The 23,796-nt window shown below is 57.9% G+C and overlaps 1 protein-coding gene across 2 annotated transcripts in view; it reads left to right on the plus strand.

The window, feature by feature from the left end:
* The window catches only part of MEGF8 (multiple EGF like domains 8), a 41,269-nt gene that overhangs the window by 3,045 nt on the left and 14,428 nt on the right, over positions 1-23,796 (plus strand). Inside the window, exons 2-28 of one of the 2 annotated variants that reach the window (XM_039250703.1) lie at positions 2,521-2,684; positions 2,948-3,154; positions 4,071-4,251; positions 4,332-4,420; positions 5,259-5,674; positions 6,215-6,360; positions 6,483-6,605; positions 8,624-8,778; positions 9,098-9,217; positions 9,575-9,719; positions 9,800-9,963; positions 13,156-13,356; positions 13,742-13,942; positions 14,888-15,124; positions 16,005-16,123; positions 16,206-16,337; positions 16,465-16,578; positions 17,028-17,276; positions 17,784-17,983; positions 18,305-18,515; positions 18,617-18,866; positions 19,401-19,533; positions 21,479-21,726; positions 21,806-21,916; positions 22,070-22,188; positions 22,525-22,732; positions 23,253-23,433. In XM_039250703.1, coding sequence (XP_039106634.1) covers positions 2,521-2,684; positions 2,948-3,154; positions 4,071-4,251; positions 4,332-4,420; positions 5,259-5,674; positions 6,215-6,360; positions 6,483-6,605; positions 8,624-8,778; positions 9,098-9,217; positions 9,575-9,719; positions 9,800-9,963; positions 13,156-13,356; positions 13,742-13,942; positions 14,888-15,124; positions 16,005-16,123; positions 16,206-16,337; positions 16,465-16,578; positions 17,028-17,276; positions 17,784-17,838 — 3,218 coding nt within the window. In that variant the 3' untranslated portion in view covers positions 17,839-17,983; positions 18,305-18,515; positions 18,617-18,866; ... (4 more) ...; positions 22,525-22,732; positions 23,253-23,433. The remainder of the gene's footprint in view (positions 1-2,520; positions 2,685-2,947; positions 3,155-4,070; positions 4,252-4,331; positions 4,421-5,258; positions 5,675-6,214; positions 6,361-6,482; positions 6,606-8,623; positions 8,779-9,097; positions 9,218-9,574; positions 9,720-9,799; positions 9,964-13,155; positions 13,357-13,741; positions 13,943-14,887; positions 15,125-16,004; positions 16,124-16,205; positions 16,338-16,464; positions 16,579-17,027; positions 17,277-17,783; positions 17,984-18,304; positions 18,516-18,616; positions 18,867-19,400; positions 19,534-21,478; positions 21,727-21,805; positions 21,917-22,069; positions 22,189-22,524; positions 22,733-23,252; positions 23,434-23,796) is intronic. The other variant, XM_039250710.1, reaches the window with a different exon arrangement.

Genomic DNA, 23,796 nt, shown 5'->3' on the forward strand with positions numbered 1-23,796 from the left:
CACTGAGGCATGTTTGGGAAGTTTCACCAGGGAGACTTGAGGACCAACTGGCTGGATGTTGGAGCATGGAGGAGTCCAGGCGACTTCCTGATCCCCCTAGATCTCCTCTGCTTCCCAGTGCTTATCACCTTTGAGAACCAACATGTTCCCCCATCTTTAAAAAAAAAAAAAAAAAAAAAAAAAAAAGCAGCTGACCTACTTCCTTTGGTACAAAATTCACCCTTTGTTATAGCCACTCCTCATAACATCATTATCAATAGAGGCATTCTGCTTTTGAAAAGCAGGGGGTTTGGGGGTTGGATTTCTGTCCAGAAAGCAGGGGGTTTGGGGGTTGGATTTCTGTCCAGGACGGCATGACGGTTGGGCCCACGATGGGTGGAAGTGGGAGATCTTGAATTTAGGGAGGAACTTGGGGAAAGCAGATGGTGACTGGTCTCCGGCATGGCCTTGACAAAGATGTACTTGTGATTCTGGGAGCCGAGCTTATATTTTGGTTGAGGCTGGCAAGCTTCTGGGAAGACTGGTAGCCTGGTCTGGCTGAATCGTTCCTCTTCGTTCCCCAGGCCACGGTGTGGGGTCCGTCGGCTAGTCTCAGGGGCTCTGGTCAGAGCCTGAGGGAGAGCTGCCAGCTTTAGTATTCTTTCTTTCGTGCATTTCTTCATTCCTTCATCCAGCATTTCCTGAGCCCTTGCTCAGAGCTAGGCCCTGTGCTGGGCAAGGTCAGGGAGGGACCCCAAGATGACTTAGGCCCAGGCCCTGCCCTGTGGGCCTCCCTGGCTGCAGAAGAGGCAGACCCAGACATAGATGGTCCTGGCTCAGAGAAATGAACCTTATAATGGAAAGTGGGAAACCCAAAGAGAGGCACCTAAGCCAGCCAGGTGGCATCAGGGAAGACTTCCTGGAGGAGGTGGGGAAGTTTGCTGGTACAAAGGGAATATGTGCTCCAGACAGAGGGAGAGGCTTGTGCAAAGGCCCAGCTCCTGACAGAGTTGCAAGCAATGGGGTGACATGAGACAAGGTGAGACTTTGAACACCAGCTTAGGGAGCTGGACTTTCTCCTGGGGACGGTGGGGGACCATGGGGGCTTTTGAACAAGGTAGGACCAGGGCTGGATGCCAAGTTGGGATGATCTCTCAAAGACCCCTGTCAGGTCAAGACAGGAGGCCGAGGTGGAGGCTAAATTAGTGGTCCCGGCAAGAGAGGACAAGGCCTGGGTAGGCCTGTTAGCATCGCCATCTTGCATCTTCCCACCAGCCTGGGTGGGTGGGGAGAGTATCCCCATTCTACTTTAAGGAAACTGAGGCTCAGAGAGCCCGTGGAACCAGCCCAAGATCACACAGCCAGTGAGTGGTGGGTGAGCACCTACAGTATGCTGATGAGCGTGCTGAGGGGCATGGGGGAAGGGGCTGCCCCAGGGTCCCCCAGCAGTTCAGGAGCAGAGCTGGAATCCAGGTCTTGTTTCTGAGCCCCTAGTGCGAGATGTGGGATGAGAGAACCTTTTGGAACCAAGACCCGGCAGAGGGTAAGAACAGTGACAGGGCTAGGGTAGTGGCCCTTACGAAGCGCCAGGCCTCTCTTGTGGTCATAGTTGGAGGTCAGCAGGGATTACAGTCATCTGAACACTCACCTGGGCTGGATGTCCAAGAATGCTCCCTCTTAGGGCTGGCGGTTGCTGGTGGCCATCAGCTGGGATGCCTGCACGTGGCCCCTCCGTGTGGCTTTGGCTTTTTCATAGCTTGCCTCTCTGAGGCTCTTCCCAGATACAAGGGGCAAGGAGTCAGCCCTCATCTCTCAGTGTTAGGAGTGGCCCCGAAGTTTGAATCTATCTCAGTACCGTTATAACCCCACTTTACAGATGAAGGAACAGATCCAGAGAGGTTAGGTGAGTTGCTCAAGGCCACACAGCGAGTAGCTAGTGAGCGGCAGAGCCAAGATGTGAACCCAGGCAGTCTGGTTCAAGTCTGTGCCTTTAGCTACTACAGTAAACAGAGATGAGACCTGGGCGGGGTGCCCAGAGGATCTTAGATGCTCCAAGGTTCGGCCTTTGTCCAGGGGGAGGACACTGGCCTCTTTCCTTGGAGCTCTGATCAGCCTGGAACAGGGGACGCACCCAGAGGCCCTTTTCCATCTGGAGTAGGCTTCTCTGCTCAGGCCTGGACCCTGCCCCTCAGGCTTAGTGTCTGAGGCTCTGAAATAAACAGGAACAGCTCTGTGTGGCCATGGGGATGGAGTTCTTCTCTCTGCAGTTCAGTTTGCCCATCCGAATGGTGGGATGTATTCAGCCTGGTCTCAGGAGCCATTTCCAGGGCTGATACTATAATTCCTTCTCTGGCTGCTGTCACAGGTCTGACCTCTGTGGGCTGTGAGACCAGGAGCCCCTTGAAGGCAGGGCTCAGGTCCAACTCCCCTTTGGGTCCCCAGCGTCATGCGGAGCAGGGCTTGGTGTTCTTGGCTGGGCTGCCTGGAGGCCCGGGGAGAGGGTCGGCCTCTGAGCCCAGCCCCTCTGTTCTCGCTGCCCAGCCCCAACCCCCCAGCACCGGATCCTGCTGGACTTCCTTTTCCTGGACACGGAATGCACGTACGACTACCTATTCGTGTATGATGGCGACTCTCCCCGAGGGCCCCTGCTTGCCAGTCTGAGTGGGAGCACTCGGCCTCCGCCCATCGAGGCCTCCTCAGGCAAGGTTGGTGAGGCCGGGCTGCGGGGTCTGGCTGGAGGTCTAGGTGGTGTTTGAAGGAAAGGGGGGGTTCGATGCACAGAAGGAAGCAGAGGGGGAGGGGCAGAGAGACAGCAGGAGAAGCTTGGCATCAGACAGAAGGACACAGGGACAAAGAAGGGTGGAGAGAGACCAGGACAGGAGGTGGGGACTCCCAGGGTGGGCTGGGGATGGGAGCGGACCACCCTCCCCGTCCAGTCCCCGGAGCCCTGCCCGTCTTGTGCCTGCAGATGCTTCTCCATCTCTTCAGCGATGCCAACTACAACCTGTTGGGCTTCAACGCCTCCTTCCGCTTCTCCCTGTGCCCCGGGGGCTGCAGCAGCCACGGACAGTGCCAGCCCCCCGGCGTGTGCGCCTGCGAGCCCGGCTGGGGGGGCCCTGCCTGCAGCCTGCAGGAGTGCCCAGCCTACTGCCATGGCCATGGCACTTGCGCTTCGGTGAGCCCATCCCCCGCGGTACCTCCGGGGGCCCTGATGTGACCACACCTACCGCTCCAGCTCCTGACTCTGCCCATGCCCGGAACTGCGGAGCTTCGATGCCACCCTACCTTCTCCCATGACAGTCACCGCCAGGGACCCTCCAGTCACCGCACCCTGCCCCACCCCTCCTTCATCTGGAGCCCCTCTTCTGCGCTGAGCCCCCTGCCTTCCTGCCCGTAACCTACCTCCCACCTGGGAACCCACCTGCCTTCTGCTTGCCAGACGCGATCCATCCCCCAACCCAGGCACTGTGTCTGGCCTTGGGTCCCCAGCCCCTACTTCTTCTTCTTTTTTAAATGTTTATCTATTTTTGAGAGCGTGCAAGTGGGGGAGGGGCAGAGAGAGGGGGACAGAGGATCCGAAGTGCCTCCGTGCTGACAGCAGCGAGCTCGATGTGAGGTTTGAACTCACGAACCATGAGATTATGACCTGAGCCGAAGCTGGGTGCTCAACTGACCGAGCCACCCAGGCGCCCCCTCCAGCCCCGACTTCTGACTTCTGACCACTGACCTTGGGCCTCAAATGGAAGCCTTCCGGCACCGGCTGACATTGGCCTCACCACTGTCCTTCTCCAACCTCTCCTCTTGTCTGTCCTCATTTTCTTCTCTGGGTCCTTCTGTCTTTTCCATTCCCCTATTTTTGTTCTGTCTGCGTTTTTCTACCTCTCTTCCTCCTTCTTGATATGTCACTGTGTCCCTTTCTTCCTCTGTCTGTTGGCCTGTTTCCTTCCTGTCTCTCACTCTGTCTCTCCTTTCCTGTCCATCTATTTCTTTCTCCCTTTTCTACCCCCTATGTCTCACTCTGGCTCTCCTCCCCCTCCCCTGGCTCTCTTTTTTCCTCTCTCTATCCCTTTGTGTCCCCGTCTCCTCTCCAGCCCCTGGGACCGTGCCGCTGTGAGCCTGGCTTCCTGGGACACGCCTGCGATCTGCACCTGTGGGAGAACCAGGGGGCTGGCTGGTGGCACAACGTGAGTGCCGGGGACCCTGCCTTCTCGGCCCGTATCGGGGCGGCTGGTGCCTTCCTGTCCCCGCCGGGGCTGCTGGCCGTTTTTGGAGGTGAGCAGATGGGGTGCGTGTCCGACTCCGGCAGCCTGGCAGCCTGTGGCCAGGGCTTGAGGCCGTCTCCCCCTCCACAGGCCAGGACCTCAACAGAGCCCTGGGTGACCTTGTCCTGTACAACTTCTCTGCCAACACCTGGGAGCGCTGGGACCTGAGTCCTGCCCCGGTACGGACCCCCCCCCCCCCCCCCCCCCCCCCCCCCCCCCCCCCCCCCCCCCCCCCGCCCTGCTCGGAGGTGCCTGTCCACTCTGTGACATCCCCCCGTCCCCGAGCGACACCATCGCCCCCCACGTCCCCACCCCTGCAGCTTGATACAGGTCCACCTACTCCTCCCGGTGCTGCTTTCTTTTTTCTTTCTTTCTTTTTTTTTTAATGTTTTATTTATTTCTAGGAGAGAGAAAGAGAGACAGCGTGAGCAGGGGAGGGTCAGAGAGAGAGGGAGTCACAGACTGAAACAGGCTCCAGGCTCTGAGCTGGCAGTCAGCACAGAGCCCGACGCGGGGCTCGAACCCACGAACCGCGAGATCATGACCTAAGAGAAAGTCGGACGCTTAACCGACTAAGCCACCCAGGCGCCCCCCGGTGCTGCTTTCTAAAAGCTCTAATTTTCTTTTTTCTTTCTTTATCTCCTTCTCTGCATCTCCTTCTGTGGACCTCCTATCTTTTTCTCTTGGTTTCTCTCTCTGATTTTGTCCCTGCATCTTGGTTTTCTGCTCTCTCTGGGACTCTGTGTCTCCCCTCTGGGCTGTCCCTCTCTGTTTTTCTCTGCCATCTCTCCTGTCCCTGTTTCCCGCCTCCTTTGTCTCTCACTTTCTTTCGGCCTCACCTCTGATGGTGTTTCTATGTTTTTTATTTGCACATGTCTGTCTCTCTTCTTTCCTCTCTCTGTGTATCTCTGTCTTTCTCTGTGTCTCTGTCTTTCTCTCTGCGTCTCTATCTCCACATCTCTCTCTCTGTCACTTTTTCTGTATGTCACCATCTGTCTCCCGGTCTCTTCCCCACAGGCTGCCCGTCACTCCCACGTGGCTGTGGCCTGGGCCGGCTCCCTGGTGCTCATGGGTGGCGAGCTGGCTGATGGCTCCCTCACCAGCGACGTGTGGGCCTTCAGCCCGCTGGGCGGGGGCCGCTGGGAGCTCCTCGCACCTCCTGGCTCCAGTTCCTCGGGGCCACCGGGCCTCGCAGGTCACGCGGCCGCCCTAGTGGATGACATCTGGCTGTACGTGTCTGGCGGCCGCACCCAGCACGACCTCTTCTCCTCCGGCCTCTTCCGCTTCCGTCTCGACAGCACCAGTGGGGGCTACTGGGAGCAGGTGATTCCAGCAGGTGGGCGGCCCCCTGCCGCCACCGGCCACTCCATGGTGTTCCACGCCCCCTCGCGCACCCTGCTGGTTCACGGTGGACACCGGCCCTCCACCGCCCGGTGAGTGACCTGCCCTGCAGGGCCAAGCCCGGCCCAGTCCCCTGGGCCTTCAGTCTTTGGTGGTCTTCGCCCCCTGATGGACTTCTGCAGTCATTCGGTCACTCAGTAGGCCACTCAGTCCCTCGTTTGCTCACCCGCTCACTCATTCTCTCTCCCTTCATTCACGGTCTTGGCCGGTTCCTTCCCACACACTCCACCTCATCCGTCCCTGCTTGGTGGCCAACCCTGGTTAGATGATGCATGGAACCCAGCGATGAGCCAGACCTGGGTCCCGTCCAGAAGGAGCTTCTCGTCCTTACGGGACGTAAGCCCTGTCACAGCCAGTCTCACCCTGGCTGATCTCACAACTTTGTAGTTTGCAAATCCCCAGACCAAGCCCCATGTGCTTATAGAGCATACGTTTTCCGTAAGGGATGGTGGGTCACTGCCCACTTAGCCATCAGTCAGGACTTTCGGTTCTAAGTGACAGAATCCTTGAGAGTCCAAGGGAGGGAGAGAAGCCCTTCCTGACCCGAGCTCCTCCTCTGCCCCTCCGGACAGGTTCTCTGTGCGGGTGAACTCCACCGAGCTCTTCCACGTGGATCGGCGCGTGTGGACCACCCTGAAGGGCCGGGATGGGCTTCAGGGCCCACGGGAGAGGGCCTTCCACACAGCCAGCGTCCTGGGCAACTACATGGTGGTCTATGGTGAGGAGGCTCCCTGATCCCGCCTGCCTGCCAGGGCCGCAAGCCCGCACTGAGCTGCGACTCCCCGCACGGGTGTCGCCACGTCTGCCAGGCTTGCCAGCTGTGCCCCTTTCCTTTCCTAGGGGGCAAAGTGCACACCCATTACCAGGAGGAGAAGTGCTATGAAGATGGTCTCTTCTTCTACCACCTTGGCTGCCATCAGTGGGTGTCAGGGGCCGAGCTTGCCCCCCCGGGAACCCCTGAGGGTGAGTGGCCCGTCCGTTTCCCTGAGGGGTGTCTGAGAGTCGTATTTCCCTGACAGTGAATCTGGGCTTCGGGCAGGAGCCACCTCGGGCCTTGTAGGGTGAGCCAGACGTCCTGTGGACAGGGGCACTGTTGCCATGGAGATGGGAGGCAGTTACAGAAGTGCAGATCTAGGCTCCAGTCCAGGTTTTACCGGTTTCCAGCTGCCCCAGAGAACTGCCTACATGGGACCTTTTCAAGGTCCTGTCGTGGGCAACTGGCAGAACCAGGATGGCTGGCCCCAAACAACCATCTGTGCAAAAAAATCATTTAATCGCCCAGTGCCTCAGCTTCCATCTGTAAAATGGGGATGACGATAACATTTAGGCCACTGGGCTGTTGTGAGAGTAAGTTGAGAAGGTGAGAAGACCGGAGGCAGCCTAGAGAAGGGCTCAGTGTCTTGTCTTTCTCAGTCAGGATCTGGCCCCAGGCTTGCCTGGGAGGTGGCGGGGGAGGGTGGAGAAACCTTTCAAACTCATTGAATCTGACTCCTTTGAGAATCAGAAGAAAGCCACAGGCCCTCTCCTCAGAAAGACATTTGTACACACAACTGGGCATATCATTTCAGGGGGCTGTGGACTTCTAGGAGGCCATTCTGTTCTCCCTGCCCCACCGAACAGAAGGACGAAGTCAGAGAACAAGCACAAGGGAGGGACATTGACACTTAAGGGGTAGGCTGGGCGAAGGGTTCCCCACGGAACCCTATTTGACCATCAGCAATAAAGCCTTGAATGAGCCTGAATTCAGGGCTCATCTGTCCCTATTTATCCTTTTGACCAGAGACCTCTTTCTCCTTTGTACTTTGCAAATCCCCAGACCAAGCCCCATGTGCTTACAGAGCATATGTTTTCTGTAAGGGATCGCGGGTCACTGCCCACTTAGCCATCAGTCAGGACTCTCGGTTCTAAGTGACAGAATCCAACCCAACCAGCTCGAGCAAAACCCAAGTTCTTGGCTCATTTGAGTGAAAACTGGCTTCCGGCTGGTCTGGATCTGGGTGGTCACGTGATGGCATCAGCTAGTCCTTGTTTGAGCTCACTTCATGCTGTGGCAGGTTTGTCTTTTGTAAATGGCCACCTGCAGCCCTGGGACTAGCTCCCACCCCTTTAAAATGACCAGAGGGAATGGCCACCCGGTGGCTCAGTGGGTTAAGCATCTGGCTCTTGATTTCCGCTCAGGTCATGATCTCTGGTTCGTGGGATCGAGCCTTGCTTCAGGCTCTGTGCTAACAGTGCAAAGCATGCTTGGGATTCTCTCTCTCTCTCCCTCACTCTCTCTGCCCCTCCCCTGGTCGCACTCTCTTTGTTTTTCTTTCTCAAAATAAAGAACATTAAAAAAAAAGTGTTCAAAATGCTCAGAGGGAAGAGGGTGCCTTTCCCCCAAGAACGGAAGGAACCGGGTCCTATTCCAGAACTAGTCACTGACACTGATAGGCCCACTGCTGCCAGAGGCAGGGTCAGCTCAACTTGAGCCTGTGGACTGTAATGGGAGAGGCTGGTTTTCCCGAGGAAAATCCGAGGCTGTCACCAGAAGGGAGGCCGGTGCCAGATAGACCGAACCAGGAGAGAGCCAGACAGCCTGCCTCGTGGCTCCCTGAAGGCAAGAAGACAGCTCTGTTTATAAAGGAGGAGACCAACTCAGAGAAGTTGAGCCTCTTGCCTTAGGCCACACAGCAAGTTAGTAGTTGACCCACGATTTGAGCCCAAGTAGGTGGTAGATGTAGGAATTGAAGCCACATTTTTCTGGCCCCCAAGTTCACTCTCTGTCTTCAAGGTGGTTTGCACAGTGGTGTGGAACTCTGGCAGGTGCAGGGCCAGGAAGGCTGGGAGGGCTTCCTTGGGCACGCAGGGTTAAAGCAGGGAGGAGGAGGTGGGGCCGAGGCATAGGAGAGCTGGGGTAGTCCTCTGCACAAGGGAGCCGTGGAAGTGGGAGGTAAGACCGGTTGGAGTCTCACGTCCCTGGGGGGGAATCTGTATTCTAGGCCGAGCAGCACCTCCCAGTGGTCGATACTCCCATGTGGCGGCTGTGCTTGGTGGCAGTGTCCTGTTGGTGGCTGGGGGGTACAGTGGCCGGCCCCGTGGGGACTTGATGGCCTACAAGGTGCCTCCTTTTGTGTTCCAGGCGCCCGCTCCGGACGTGAGCACTGGGGTGATAGGGAGAGGGCGGCTGGGGAGGGGGGAGCATGGTGCCTGTGGATGAGGGAGAAAGGTGGGGTGGTCCCTGGGAGACCTGGGGAGGAGGACTGGAGGTCCCTAGGGATAGGAGAGGAGGGAGGTTGGTCTCCAGGTTCAAGGTGCAGGGAGGAACGGAGGTCCCTGGGGCTGAGGGAGGAGCGGATGGGGTGCCCCAGGGTGCCGAGTGAGCGGTGGAGGCTCCCTGGGATAATCACGGGGAGTGGGCACGAGGGGGCAGGCTCCGGGTCTGAGGATCCCCGCCCCGCCCCCCATCTCTGCAGTACCACTTGGACTACTGCTCCATGTACACGGACCACAGCGTCTGCTCCCGAGACCCTGAATGCAGCTGGTGTCAGGGGGCCTGCCAAGCTGCACCACCTCCTGGGACCCCGTCCGGGGCTGTGAGTGACTGTCCCAGCTCTGTCTCCTAGCGCAGACACGGCCCTCAGTGCCCGCCTCTGTATAAACCAAGCAGAGAAGGACTTTCACTCCCTCGGGACACTGGTTTTCACACCTACGATTGGCATTCGCGACTGCTGACCCCTCCACCTCTGACCCCTCCCGATCCTTTTGAACTTGTGACCCTGTCCCCGGGTCCCTTAACTCCTGCCCTCTTGCTCTTCCTCATTCCAACTGGCTTTCAATTCCCTTCTCCAATTTCCCGGCGCCTTCCGCCCCAAGACTCTTGAGCCTACAGTCCTTCCCAGGTCCGTTAAGCCCCTGTGCACAGTAACCCCTGTCCCCTCCCCTCTCTGTAGTGTCCAGCTGCCAGCTGCCTGGGCCTGGGCCGCCTTCTGGGTGACTGCCAGGCTTGCCTGGCCTTCAGCGGCCCGACAACTCCTCCTCGGGGGCCCGGCGCCCTGGGCTGGTGCGTGCATAACGAGAGCTGCCTGCCTCGGCCTGGTGAGTGTGCCCAGGGGCAGTGTGGGAGGGGGCGGCACGGCGCCCCACGTTGACCTCCCCCCCGACTCCTGTCCTCCCAGAGCAGGCCCGCTGCCGAGGGGAGCAGATCTCGGGCACTGTGGGCTGGTGGGGGCCTGCGCCTGTCTTCGTCACATCCTTGGAGGCCTGCGTCACCCAGAGCTTCCTGCCTGGCCTGCACCTGCTCACTTTCCAGCAGCCGCCCAACGCCTCGCAGCCTGACAAGGTGGGGACCAGGGGATGGGGCCCGGCGTGGAGTGTTGAAGGGTCTGGTCCTAAGGTTTTCATTGTTTTTTGTTTTTTTTGGTTTTTTTTGTTTTTTAATGTTTCTTTGTTTATTCTGAGAGACAGAGCAGGAGCCTGAGTGGGGTAGGGGCAGAGAGAATCTCAAGCAGGCTCTGTGCTATCAGTGCAGAGCCTGATGCGGGGCTCGAACTCACAAACTGTGAGATCATGACCTGAGCCGAAATCAAGAGTTGGGCGCTTAACCTACTGAGCCACTCAGGCACTCCAGGTTTTCGTTTTTCAAATGGATCTATCTCGCTCTTGTACTTGCCTCGTAAGTCTCTACATTCAAGGGTCTGATTTTTAAAAATTATGCTAAAACAGGGGCACCTGGGTGGCTCGGTCGGTTGAGCGTCCAACTTTGGCTCACGTCATGATCTCGTGGTTCATGAGTTCAAGCCCTGTGTCGGGCTCTGTGATGACAGCTCAGAGCCTGGAGCCTGCTTCAGATTTTGTCTCCCTCTCTCTCTCTGCCCCTCCCCTGCTCATGCTCTGTCTCTCAAAAATAAATAAATGTTAAAAAAAATTTTTTTTGGGGGGCGCCTGGGTGGCTTAGTCGGTTAAGCGTCCGACTTTCGCTTAGGTCATGATCTCGCGGTTCACGGGTTTGAGCCCCGCGTCGGGCTCTGTGCTGACTGCCAGCTCAGAGCCTGGAGCCTATTTCAGAGTCTGTGTCTCCCTCTCTCTCTGACCCTACCCTGTTCATGCTGTCTCTCTCTCTCTCCTAGAAATAAATAAAAAATATTAAAAAAAAATTTTTTTAAATTGTGCTAAAACATGTCATGTAAAACTTAACCATCCCTGATATTAAGCACACTCACAATATTGTGCAACTGTTACCACCTGGTTCCAGAACATTTTTGTTACCCTGAAAAGAAACCCCAGATCCCTAAGTAATCCCTCTCCATCCCCCTCTCCCCCTGGCCCCTGGCAGCCATTAACCTTTTAGTGGTTAGAGGTTGACAGTCCGCTAACTCTGGATTTGCCAACTGTGAGTATGCCTTATAAATGGAATCATATGGGTTATCTTCCATGTGTGGCTTCTTTCACCTAATGTTTTCAGAAATGTGTTCATGTTGTCGCATGCCTCAAAATTGTGTCCCTTTTTATGGCTAAATGATCCCCTCTTGTGTGGCTGTGCCACATCCATTCATCAGCTGATGGACATTCAAGTTGTTTGTAGCTGGTGGCTATCAGGAATGGTGCTGCTGTGAGCATTCATGGACAAACCATTGTTTGCATACATATTTGCTTTTTTTCTTTTACTGTTTATTTATTTTTGAGAGAGAGAGAGAAAAAGACAGAGCATGAGCTGGGGAGGGGAAGAGAGAGAAGACACAGAATCCGAAGCAGGCTCCAGGCTCTGAGCTGTCAGCACAGAGCCCGATGTGGGGCTCGAACTCAGGAACTGCGAGATCATGACCTGAGCCGAAGTCAGACACTTAACCGACTAAGCCACCCAGGCGCCCCATTCTTTTTATTTTGTAATATATCCTGGCGAGCTCCTTAGAACTGAGGAAACACCTCATTTCTTATTTACGGCTTTGTAATATTCCATTTAGATTCTAGGGCCATAGTGCTATAGTTTATTTAAACAATGTCTCGTTAACAAACTTATGGATTATTCCATTCTTTGTTGCAGTTACAGAACACACACTGACAAATCATGTAGTGTGTTTGTCACTTTGAAAGTTGGACCTGGACTCTTTTTTAAAAAAATGTATTTTAATGTTTTTTATTTATTTCTGAGAGAGAGAGAGGCAGCGTCAGCAGGGGAGGGTCAGAGAGAGAGAGAGATACAGAATCCGAAGCAGGCTCCAGGCTTTGAGCTGTCAGCACAGAGCCCGACGCGGGGCTCGAACCCACAAACCATGAGATCATGACCTGAACCAAAGTCGGACGTTTAACCGACTGAGCCACCCAGGTGCCCCTTCCTTTTATTTCTTAAAAATTTTTTTTAATGTTTGTTTATTCTTGAGGGAGAGAGAGAGAGAGAGAGAGAGAGACAGAGCATCGGCTGGGGAGAGGCAGAGAGAGAAAGAGGGAGACAGAATCTGAAGCAGGCTCCAGTCTCTGAGCTGTCAGCACAGAGCCCTATGTGGGGCTCAAACTCAGGAACTGCGAGATCATGACCTGAGCCGAAGTCAGACACTTAACCGACTAAGCCATTCGGGCACCCCATTCCTTTTATTTTGTAATATATCCTGGCAACCTCCTTAGAACTGAGGAAACACCTCATTTCTTTTTTATGGCTTTGTAATATTCCATTTAGATTCTAGGGCCATAGTGCTATAGTTTATTTAAACAATGTCTCGTTAACAAACTTATGGATTATTCCATTCTTTGTTGCAGTTACAAAACACATGCTGACAAATGTAGTGTGTCTGTCATTTTGAATGTTGGATCTGGACTCTTTTTAAAAAAACTTTTTTTCAATGTTTTTTCTTTATTTCTGAGAGAGAGAGACAGCATGAGTAGGGTAGGGTCAGAGAGAGAGGGAGACACAGAATCTGAAGACAGGCTCTGAGCTAGCTGCCAGCACAGAGCCCGACGTGGGGCTCGAACCCACGAACTGTGAGATCATGACATGAGCCAAAGTTGGACGTTTAACCGACTGAGCCACTCAGGCGCCCCTGGACTCTTTTTTTTTTTTTTTTTAACTAATGTACTAGTTTATTGTATAAGAGAGAACACGTACATAGGGCGAGGCCCTGTAGGGTTGTAAGTGAAAGAGCTCTGTCCTCATGGAGCTGGGGTGCTGCCCCCTGCTGGGGTGGATGTGTTCACTAATCTGGAAGTTCTCCAAACCCTGTAGTTAAGGGACTTAAAAAAAATCTGGACTCTTAAGGGTTTAAGTGGAGAGGCGGACTGTCAAGGAAGAGGCTCCTGGAAGGTCTGTGGTCCTGGATTTTACCGAGAGAGGTGATGAGCAGGGGCCGGGACCCTGTTGTCTGTTGTCTGGGCTGGAGTCCTAACTCAGCGCCCCTGGCCTCAGTCTCAATTTCATAAAATAGGGAAGGAGATTGGGTTGCCTGCTCTTTTCTGGCTCTGATGTGGCCCGAGGGGTGTGGACACCTTGGGGCCATGCAAAGAGGCACTCACATATCTATCCCCTTCTCCCTGGCCGGCACAGGTCCTGATTGTCCGCAGTACGACCATCACTCTGACGCCCAGCCCGGAGACCGACGTGTCTCTGGTCTACCGTGGCTTCATCCACCCACTGCTGCCGGGAGGGCCTGGAGGGCCGGGAGCTGAGGATGTAGCTGTGTGGGCCCGGGCCCAACGTCTACACGTCTTGGCCCGGATGGCCCGTGGCCCTGACACAGAGAACATGGTGAGGGCGTTTGAACATTCAGGGGGCTGTTAATTATAAATATGGGGGCTGGGGTATATGCTGCCGGGGGGAGGACTGGGGAAAAATCAGAAGCATGGGATATATCAGTGGAGGGAGGCGCCGGAGTTTTCCGTTATGAATGGAATTTGGGGGGAATTTTGCGGAAGGTGGGGAATGTCTGAGTTACCAAGTCTGACATCCCTGAGGTGGGTTGTTGTGGGGAGGTTTAGGGGTTCTCACGGGTTCTTGGGGCCTAAGGAACTCTGAGGCCCTCTTCTTAGGACGGAGGTGAGTGGTAGTTGGGTTTGGGGCTCTTAGAGATTTCAGGGGTTGGGGGGGCCCTGGAATGTTCTGAGGCCCCTGTCTGTCCCCCACCCCTACCCAGGAGGAGGTGGGGCGCTGGGTGGCTCAGCAGGAGAAGGAGACGAGGCAGCTGCACCGCCCGGGGTCCACTCGCCTCTTCCCACTGCCTGGCCGGGACCACAAGTATGCGGTGGAGATTCGGGGCCAGCTCAATGGCTCGGCAGGCCCCGGGCACAGCGAACTCACCCTGCTGTGGGACCGGACCGGCGTGCCGGGTGGCAGCGTGAGTACCCCAGCTCCGGCCTCTGACCCTCCACCCAGGCCCCAGTCTCAGATCCCCGTAGCTTCCTGAATCCCAGACCATGAATTCTAACCCCTTTGACCTGACCTCTTACCCCTTGACTCTTGAACTCTGGGCCTCACCTTGAGCCCACTAGACCCCAACCTCTCACGCCGACTCTGACCTGATCTCACATTCTGACCCCTGCCCATGTCTCTGACTCCTGCCCTCCGTACTTTGACCTCTAGTCTCTAGATTCTCTCAAATCCGGAGGCCCTTTTGTCTGCTCGCTCATCCTAAATCCTGACTTTCTACACGCTTAAGTTCTGGGGCGCCTGGGTGGCTTAGTCGGTTAAGCTTCCAACTTTCACTTAGGTCATGATCTCACGGCTTGTGGGTTTGAGCCCCACGTCGGGCTCTGTGCTGACTGCCAGCTCAGAGCTTGGAGCCTGTTTCAGTCTGTGACTCCCTCTCTCTCTGACCCTCCCCTGCTCGCGCTGTCTCTCTCTCTCTCTCTTAGAAATAAATAAATTAAAAAACAAAAACAAGGGGCGCCTGGGTGGCTTAGTCGGTTGAGCGTCTGACTTTCGCTTAGGTCATGATCTCGCGGTTCGTGGGTTCGAGCCCCGCGTCGGGCTCTGTGCTGGCTGCCAGCTCAGAGCCTGGAGCCTGTTTCAGTCTGTGAATCCCTCTCTCTCTGACCCTCCCCTGCTCGCGCTGTCTCTCTCTCTCTCTCCTAGAAATAAATAAAACATTAAAAAAACATTTAAAAAAAAAAAAAAAAAAAAAAAAAAAAACCAAAAAACCATCTACACGCTTAAGTTCTCAGCCTTGTCTCCAGGCCCTGAAGTCTGTAGCTCCAAACCCGGACCCCCACCCCTCAACCTCGACTCTTGCCCTGTGCATGGGAGCCTGGACCCCTGAGCCTCACGTGAGCACTTCCCACAGGAGATCTCCTTCTTCTTCCTGGAGCCTTACCGCTCTTCAGCCTGTTCCTCCTACTCCTCCTGCCTGGGCTGCTTGGCGGACCAGGGCTGCGGCTGGTGCCTGACCAGCGCCACCTGCCACCTCCGCCAGAGCGGGGCCCACTGCGGGGACGACAGGGCCGGCGGGTCTCTGCTGGTGCTGGTGCCTGCCCTCTGCCCGCTCTGTGAGGAACATCGCGACTGTCACGCCTGCACTCAGGTGCCTGCTGCACACAGAGGGGAGGTCTCGGGCCGAAAGCAGCCAAATCAGGCCACTGGGAGAGGGGGAGGGCCCCCTGGATTTGGCATGGGCATCCGAGGGGTCCCCCTGGGGGCAGTGGCCCGAGACAGGTGGGGCTGTTGTCTTTGATCTACCTTGAGAGCTGGTTGGGTAGCAGAAAAGAGGGGCTGGAGAATGGGCTCCTGGCACTCAGGACTCTCCCTGTTGTCAGGGCCAGAAACCCAAGTTCTCAGCTCCTTACCAGAGGGGCATTTATGGGCTCGGCCACCAGAGTCCAGAGTCCTGCGGTTCAGACCGTGTGGCCAGGCATCCACCTCCCTTCGTTCCATACCCTCCCTTCCCTGGAGGTTCATTCCTGGGGGGTTGCAAGGGGTTCACGAGGGCTCCAGACTGTTGTCTCCCCGACTCAGCTGCCCGAGTCCCAAGGGGAAGAGATCACCTTTCTGTCCCCACCCCACTCTCGCCCCCCAGTTCAGTGGAAGTCCCAGAAGCACGTGTCACTGGCCCTGGTAGGTCTTGTGCCGACTCAGACCCATCAGTGAGGCCGAGGGGGAGGACGTGTGGCCCCTTGCCCACATCTGCATCTTAGGGATAGATCAGCCCCACCTGGACCACACACAGGGGCTCTGTTGCCCCAAAAGGGAGTAGCCGTTGGGAAGGCAGACCCCTTGGATGCCATTGGCTGAAGGGGAACATCTGGAGAGGCTGGCATTTTGGGGAGGGAGGTGGGCTTGGAAGGGCGGTCTGGGGGGTGAGAGGAGGGAGGGAGGCAGCTACTAGTTGAGCTGCTGACGGGACCGGTGCCAGCAGCCCAGGGTAGATGGCTAAGCTGGGCTCCTACTCCTTCTTAACTCCCCAGGACCCCTTCTGCGAGTGGCATCAGAGCACCAGCCGCAAAGGGGACGCAGCGTGCAGCCGGCGGGGCCGGAGTCGGGGCGCCCTGAAGAGCCCAGAGGAGTGTCCCCCGCTCTGCAGCCAGTGAGCCGCCCAGGCCCAGGGAGAGGGCGTGGGGAGGGTTTGTGGGGGCCGGTTAGACCCTGTCCCTGCTCCCCGCCCCCAGGCGCCTGACCTGTGACGACTGCCTGGCCAACTCCAGCCAGTGCGCCTGGTGCCAGTCCACCCGCACCTGCTTCCTGTTCGCGGCCTACCTGGCGCGGTACCCGCACGGGGGCTGCCGCGGCTGGGACGACAGGTACAGTCTGGTCAGGGTGGCCTGGGCCCCCAGAGAGGAGGATGGAGCCGGAGGGGGGGGGGGAGTGGGGGGAGGGCGCTGAGCCCAGCACGCCTGTCCCCCACCCACCACACCTGTCACCCTGCAGCGTGCACTCAGAGCCTCGGTGCCGGAGCTGCGACCGCTTCCTGACCTGCCACGAGTGTCTGCAGAGCCACGAGTGTGGCTGGTGTGGCAATGAGGACAACCCCACGCTGGGCCGGTGAGGAGGGGGGGAGGGGCAGTGAGGCTGGAGGGCGGGGCCGGGTGTGCGCCTCTCCACCCGCCCTGGTTCTAATGGCCTGTTTCTCTGCCCCTTTGCCTCTTCTCTGTTTTTCTTCCCTTCTCCTCTCTCTCCGGTTCTCTCTCTTCTCTACCTTTACCTGGTCTCTTTGACTGTTTCGTTCTCACCTTTCTTTCTCATCTTTCTGTTGCTGTCTTTTCTTCTCTCTCCCTTTCGCTGTATCACCGTCTGTCTCTTCTCTGTTGTTCACATCTTTTCTGTCTCACGTCTTTGGATTTCTGTGTCTCTCTCCCATTTTCTCCTCCTGTCTTTCTCCATATTCATGTCCCTGTTTCTCTCTTTCTGAAGGGCACCTGTCTCCCTGCCTCTCTTTTATTTCTCTCTGTTCCCCCTTCCCACCCCCTTCTTCATCTCCTGTGCCCCCCCAGGTGCCTTCAGGGGGACTTCTCAGGGCCTCTGGGTGGGGGTAACTGCTCCCTGTGGGTGGGGGAGGGCCTGGGGCTGTCTGTGGCCCTCCCTGCCCGCTGGGCCTATGCCCGCTGTCCAGACGTGGATGAGTGCCGCCTGGGCCTGGCGCGGTGCCACCTGCGGGCGACCTGCCTGAACACACCCCTCAGCTACGAGTGTCACTGCCAGCGGGGCTACCAGGGCGATGGCATCACATACTGCAACCGCACGTGAGTGGGTGCGGGTTTCCATGGAGATGGCGCCCCAGGGCTGGGGCACGTGGAGGTGGAGGGAGGAGGTACTCATCATGCTGGGGTGCCTCCCATGGAGCCCGCGTCCCCAGTGAGCCCGGGGTTTTTACTGTGCAGGGTAGGCCCTCATTAGAGTGACAGGGTCCCTAGCATAACACTAGTTACTGTGGAGACGGGTCATCCATGGACTGCGGGCCATAGTCCTCGGCGTTGCCATGGAGATGGCGGGGGACCAAGCTGAAAGGGGTTTTCACAGAGAGCAGATCACCAGTGGTGATATGCAGTTACTATGGAGACAGCAGTTACCACGTGCCATGGGGTTACCTTGGAGACAGGGCCGCCTACGGAGTCCAGGATGGTAGAACAGGCAGTAGCTTGTGATGGCGTTGCCGTGGCGATGACGGGGTTGAATGGGGCCGGGGGGAGGGGGGGTGCCTTGGGGGCTGAGGGCCTGCCCAGCCTTCCCTACTCCTGCCTCACCCTCAGGTGCTTGGAAGACTGTGGCCATGGCATGTGCAGCGGCCCCCCTGACTTCACCTGAGTGTGTGACCTGGGCTGGACGTCCGACCTGCCCCCGCCCACCCCTGCCCCGGGACCCCCTGCACCCCGCTGCTCCCGGGACTGTGGCTGCAACTTCCACAGCCACTGCCGCAGGCGGGGGCCTGGCTTCTGTGATGAGTGCCAGGGTGAGCGGCCTCGTCCCCAACCCCCGGGGGGCCAGCTCCAGTTTCCTTTCTCTGCCTGGGCTTCTGGGTCCCCTCTCCCAGCTGTGGGTCCCCCTGCCCTGTTGCCTGCTCTGGACCCCAAACAGCCTCAGTGCCACCCGTCTCTTTGGCGGGGCCTCAGAAACAAGTCCCAGTCCTGGGGCTTGGCTATTCCCCCCCAGTCGAGGTCCCTGCTTACTTCCTTTGAAGCGGCCAGGTGGGGTCAGGGATCAGCTGAGCCAGTTGTCGGGCCCCTCCCGCCCTTGCCCTGACTCTGCGTCCCACCTGCTGGGGCCTCCGCAGACTGGACGTGGGGGGAGCACTGTGAACGGTGCCGGCCCGGCAGCTTTGGCAACGCCACGGGCTCGGGTGGCTGCCGGCCCTGCCAGTGCAACGGGCACGGGGACCCTCGCCGCGGCCACTGTGACAACCTCAGCGGGCTCTGCTTCTGCCAGGACCACACCGAAGGTGCCCACTGCCAGCTCTGCTCCCCTGGCTACTATGGGGACCCCCGGTGAGCCAGGGGCCAGCCGGGTGGGCCAGGGTGTGGTGAGGGACATGGTGGGCCGGGGCAAGACTGGTCTGACACTCTTGCTCTCTCCTCTGTCTCCCCAGGGCTGGTGGCTCCTGTTTCCGGGAGTGTGGGGGCCGCGCCCTCCTCACCAACGTGTCCTCAGTGGCTCTGGGCTCACGCCGCGTCGGGGGGCTGCTGCCTCCAGGCGGTGGGGCAGCGAGAGCCGGGCCAGGCCTGTCCTATTGCGTGTGGGTTGTCTCGGCCACTGAGGCGCTGCAGCCCTGTACCCCTGGGACCCTCTGTCCCCCCCTCACCCTTACCTTCTCCCCCGACAGCAGTACCCCCTGCACGGTGAGTACCGAGGGCACCAGAGTTCAGGCCCATGTCTCCCCCACCCAGTCTGAATCCTCAGACAGACCCTCACCCCACATCCCTTTTTCTTTATCCTTCAAACCCTAAGCTGTCTTTCTCCGACCCCAGACCTTCATTCCTAAGCCTACACACCCTCCTATTTCCCAGATCACCTCCTACTTCCTGGGCCCCCCGTTCCCCATTCCCCGGACCGGGGTCCAGGCATGGTTAATATCTGTACAGTGTGTGTGCCCACTCTGGCCAGTAGGTAGGGCCTGCCAGGAGCTGGGCATCGAGAACGAGGCTCTGTGCGCGAGTGGATGAGCCATTGATTATCCATGTCTGCTGTGAGCTCAGGAGGGGAAGGGTGGCCTCAGTGCCAGTTTGACAGTCTGCTCAGAATTTTCAATCAGCTCGTTTTCCGGCCTCAGATTGTCCTCCCCTTTGGAGCTCCTCCTCCTCCCAGAGCCCCAGCGTCCCTTTATCTCAGCCGTACTGTCCCCTGATCCTTCACTCTGCATCCTTCACCTCCAGCTGAGCTACGTCCTGGCCTTTGATGGATTCCCGCGCTTCCTGGACACTGGTGTCGTCCAGTCGGACCGTAGCCTCATTGCTGCCTTCTGTGGCCAGCGGCGGGACAGGCCCCTCACTGTGCAGGCCCTGTCTGGTATGGGGACTTGGGAAAGTGGGACCCTGTCCTGGACTGTAGAGCCCTTGTCCCTGTACCTTGCTCCCTGAGGTGGGCTCAAGACCCATCCCGACTCCGTCTCTGACTTCCTGGGTGATGCTGTCCCTTGCCACATCTGGGCCTCCGTTTCTTCAGCTGAGAGGCTAATAGGATTGCCCTGGGTAGGCTGCCTCTCAGAGAGCAGGGTCACGTGGGACAAGTCTTTGGGGTACGCAGAATCTGGCTGGTGTGAAGGGCCCTGACCGTCTCCTTAGCCTGGTGGTTCTCAACCGGGTGGGGGAGGGTTTTGCCCCTTGGGCCATTTGGCTAAGTCTAGAGATGTTGGGATGGGCACGAGTGTGGCTGGCATGCCACTGGCGGAGGCCGGAGATGTGGCTGTGCCTCCTGCAGCGCCCAGGACGGCCCCCCGCAACCGAGACTTACAGGCCCCATTACATCAGCACTGCTGAGAGGTTGGGAAACCGGCCTTGTCTGATGAAGCTGCGCTAGAAATAATTTGTTACCTGTGGCGGTTGAAGGACCTGAGTTTGGAAATACTTCCTATTCGCACTGTAAATCAGAGTGGTTCCAGGGCTGGACGAGGGGGCGGAGCGGTAGTTGGCCTGCTGGGGATTGCACGTGACCCCGGAACCCTCCACAGTGAGCAACTGGAACTAGGAGCCCTCGAATTCACTTCCCTCAGCACATGTGTACTGACTGAGCACCTTCAGTGAGCCCTGCCCGAGCGGGGTGCCTGGGGATACAGCGGTGAACAAGGGACACTGGCGGGGGTGGTGGTGAAGGGGGTGACAAACAGCATCAACACATTTTAGTCGGAATAGTGACATCTTTGCTAAGGGGGAGAGGAAGGCGAAAGGATCAGGCACCTGGCCTGTCTGGAGGGTTGGGGAGAGCTTTTTTTTTTTTAAGAGATGAGATTTCACTTGAGGCCTGAAGGGGGCGGTGTGGGAGAGGGAGGAGGGTTCTCCAGGCGCTCCAGGCTCTCCAGGCCAGAAGAGCAGCGGGTGCCCAGGCCCTGAGAGACTGGAAAGGGGGTCTGCAGGCTAGAGTGCACAGGGCTGGGAGAGTGGGAGACCTTGAAGTTAGAGGGCGTATGGCACCTCCACTATTAACATAACTTTATTGAGGCATTATTATTATTATTTTAAAGTTTATCTGTTTTGAGAGAGAAAGGAAGAAAGCATGCACATAGATAGGGAAGGGGCAGAGAGAGAGTGGGAGAGAGAGAATCCCAAGCAGGCTCCACACCATCAGCCCAGGTCCGGTGCAGGACTCAGACTCACGAACCGTGAGATCATGACCTGAGCGGAATCTAAGGGTTGGACGCTTAACCGACTGAGCCACCCAGGTGCCCCGAGGCGTGATTTACACGCATAAGGAATTCCTGCCCCTCTCCCCCACCCCTGATCTATTCTTTTTTTTTTTTTTTTTTTAATTTTTATGTTTTCTTTATTTCTAGGAGAGAGAGAGACAGCGTGAGCAGGGGAGGGTCAGAGAGAGAGGGAGTCACAGACCGAAAGAGGCTCCAGGCTCTGAGCTGGCAGTCAGCACAGAGCCCGACGCGGGGCTCGAACCCACAACCGCGAGATCATGACCTAAGCGAAAGTCGGACGCTTAACCGACTAAGCCACCCAGGCGCCCCACCCCTGATCTATTCTGTAGGGAGACTCGGTCTTAGGTCAGAGCTGTAGGGAGCTGTGGAGGGTTCGGAGCTTGCTGGTGGCGGGGTTGGGATCAGAATTTGATGGGTTGGATGAGGGAGAGTGTTCAGGGTGCAGAGTAGCTAAGCATGGCAGTGATTATAAGCTATAAGGAGTGCCTTCCTCCCCTGCCCAGTTTCACTGGATTTTCTCTAAACCTGGGGGCAGCGCAGCCGCCTGGAGCCCGGCCTTGCCACAGGCCTCTGGCCTCTCTCCCCTGACAGGCCTGCTTGTCCTGCACTGGGAGGCCAACGGCTCCTCGTCCTGGGGCTTCAATGCTTCGGTGGGCTCTGCCCGCTGCGGGTCAGGGGGCCCGGGGAGCTGCCCTGTCCCCCAGGAGTGCGTGGCCCAGGACGGGGCCGCAGGGGCCGGACTCTGCCGGTGTCCTCAGGGCTGGGCCGGCCCCCACTGCCGCATGGCTCTGTGTCCCGAGAACTGTAACGCCCACAGCGGAGCGGGGACTTGTAACCAGGTATTGGGGGTGGGGGAAGGGTAGGAGGACACGGGTGGTGGTTGGGGCTCCCTCTGAGTCCCCTTCTGCTCTCCCCCAGAGCCTGGGTGTGTGCATCTGTGCCGAGGGCTTCGGGGGCCCTGACTGTGCCACGAAGCTGGACGGCGGGCAGCTGGTCTGGGAGACCCTCATGGACAGCCGCCTCTCAGCCGTGAGTTGTGCATGCCGCTCTTCCAAGGAGGTGCCACATGGCCTACCTCCTGGATCGTCGCCCCCCTGCCTCCATTCCTGGGACCAGCCCCCAGACCCCACACCCAGCCTGACACATTAGCCCGACCCTTCCTGTCCCCACCTCCACCCCCAGGACACCGCCAGCCGATTCCTACACCGCTTGGGGCACACCATGGTGGAGGGACCTGATGCCACCTTGTGGATGTTTGGGGGCCTGGGCCTGCCCCAGGGGCTGCTAGGGAACCTATACAGGTGAGGGCTGCCTCTGGGAGGTGGGATACCTGAATGCATGTCTGTCACATAAGTGTCCCTTTGGGAGTAGATAAAAACACCTTGTGTAAAAACAAAAGCAAAAATAAAAACAAAACCTCCGCAGGCGGACATCCCAAAAGATGCTGGGGCACTTGTCACAGGAGACTCATCTCAGGGTCTGGGATACTTTTTTGGTTGGTGCTGCCCCCGTAGGGGGGATGGTGAGATGATAGGCGCTCACCCTAGGGGATGCTGGGATAACTGTGGAGGGGGAGTCACCCCAGAGGATGCTGGGATGACTACAGTCAAGACTTCGATTTTGCACCTTGGCGTCAGGTACTCTGTGAGTGAGCGACGGTGGACGCAGATGCTGGCCGGGGCTGAGGATGGGGGCCCGGGCCCCTCCCCTCGCTCCTTCCACGCAGCTGCGTACGTGTCCTCCGGCCGCGGTGCCATGTACCTTCTGGGGGGACTCACGGCCGGGGGTGTCACCCGCGACTTCTGGGTCCTCAACCTCACCACCCTGCAGTGGCGGCAGGAGAAGGTGAGCCTGTGTCCCTCCCTTTGGCTCCCACAGTCTGTCCCCAGCAGGGATGACCAGAGCCGCTCCTGCCCTTTCACCCTGAGGATGTAGCTTCCCCCACGCCCCTATCCCCTGGGCTCCAGCAAGAGTCCCAGAGTTGAAGTTTATGAGCCATCCTGGGTCACACTGTGTTCCCGACCTGGTCCGGGGCCAAGCGGGGGTGATCTTCTTGTCCGCTGGGTGGGGACACAGCCCACTGTGGAGCGGGTACAGTCAGCCCCACACAGCCAGAGTGAGAGAGGGCAAGAGCAAGGGCTCCTGACCCAGGCTGCCCCTACCCGCGTCAGTGACCCCCCCCCGAGCAGGCAGAAATGGCCAGACGCCTACTACACACCTGCTGGGACCAGGGCAGGGTGGAAGCTTGGGGTCCGCTTCTCCTTATCAGTTCGAGGAGAGTGCCAGGCGTTCTGAGGCTTGCTTCTACCCAGAAGATGACCCCTAGCCCCCAGCTCCCTGGTGACCTCTGCCCTTTGTCCCCCAGGTTCCTCAGACTGTGGAGTTGCCGGCAGTTGCCGGCCACACCCTCACTACCCGCCAAGGCCTCTCCCTGCTCCTGGTGGGCGGTTACTCCCCCGAAAATGGCTTCAACCAGCAGCTGTTTGAGTACCAGCTGGTGACTGGCACCTGGGTGTCCGGAGCCCAGAGCGGGACACCCCCCACAGGTCGGCCTGGGGACAGGGAGGGCATAGCACCTTGGACGCCCGGCCATCCAGGGCTCTGTGTTGGGACCTCTGTCCGTTGCCACACCCTGTGGTCACCGCCCCCTATAGCGGGCTGTCTCCCTGTCTTCCCCCCCACGCCCACCAGATCCTCAGGAGACCACCTCTTGAGAAGTTCAGTCTCTCTCTTTAGCCCCTGATAAGCTGTGCACCTCCGGCCCCATGACAGTGGGCCACCACGTTCCTCTCCCAGGCCCTAGGTCACTGCCCCTCAGGAATTCTCCTTTTCCTCTCTCTCCGCCTGTCCCTCCTGTCCTCCAGGACATCCAGGTCACCCTGTCTCCCTCTCTTCTCTTGCCCGGGGTC

The sequence above is a fragment of the Hyaena hyaena genome, unplaced genomic scaffold (genome assembly GCF_003009895.1).
Source record: "Hyaena hyaena isolate Hyena2069 unplaced genomic scaffold, ASM300989v1 scaffold_9, whole genome shotgun sequence".
Lineage (NCBI taxonomy): Eukaryota > Metazoa > Chordata > Mammalia > Carnivora > Hyaenidae > Hyaena > Hyaena hyaena.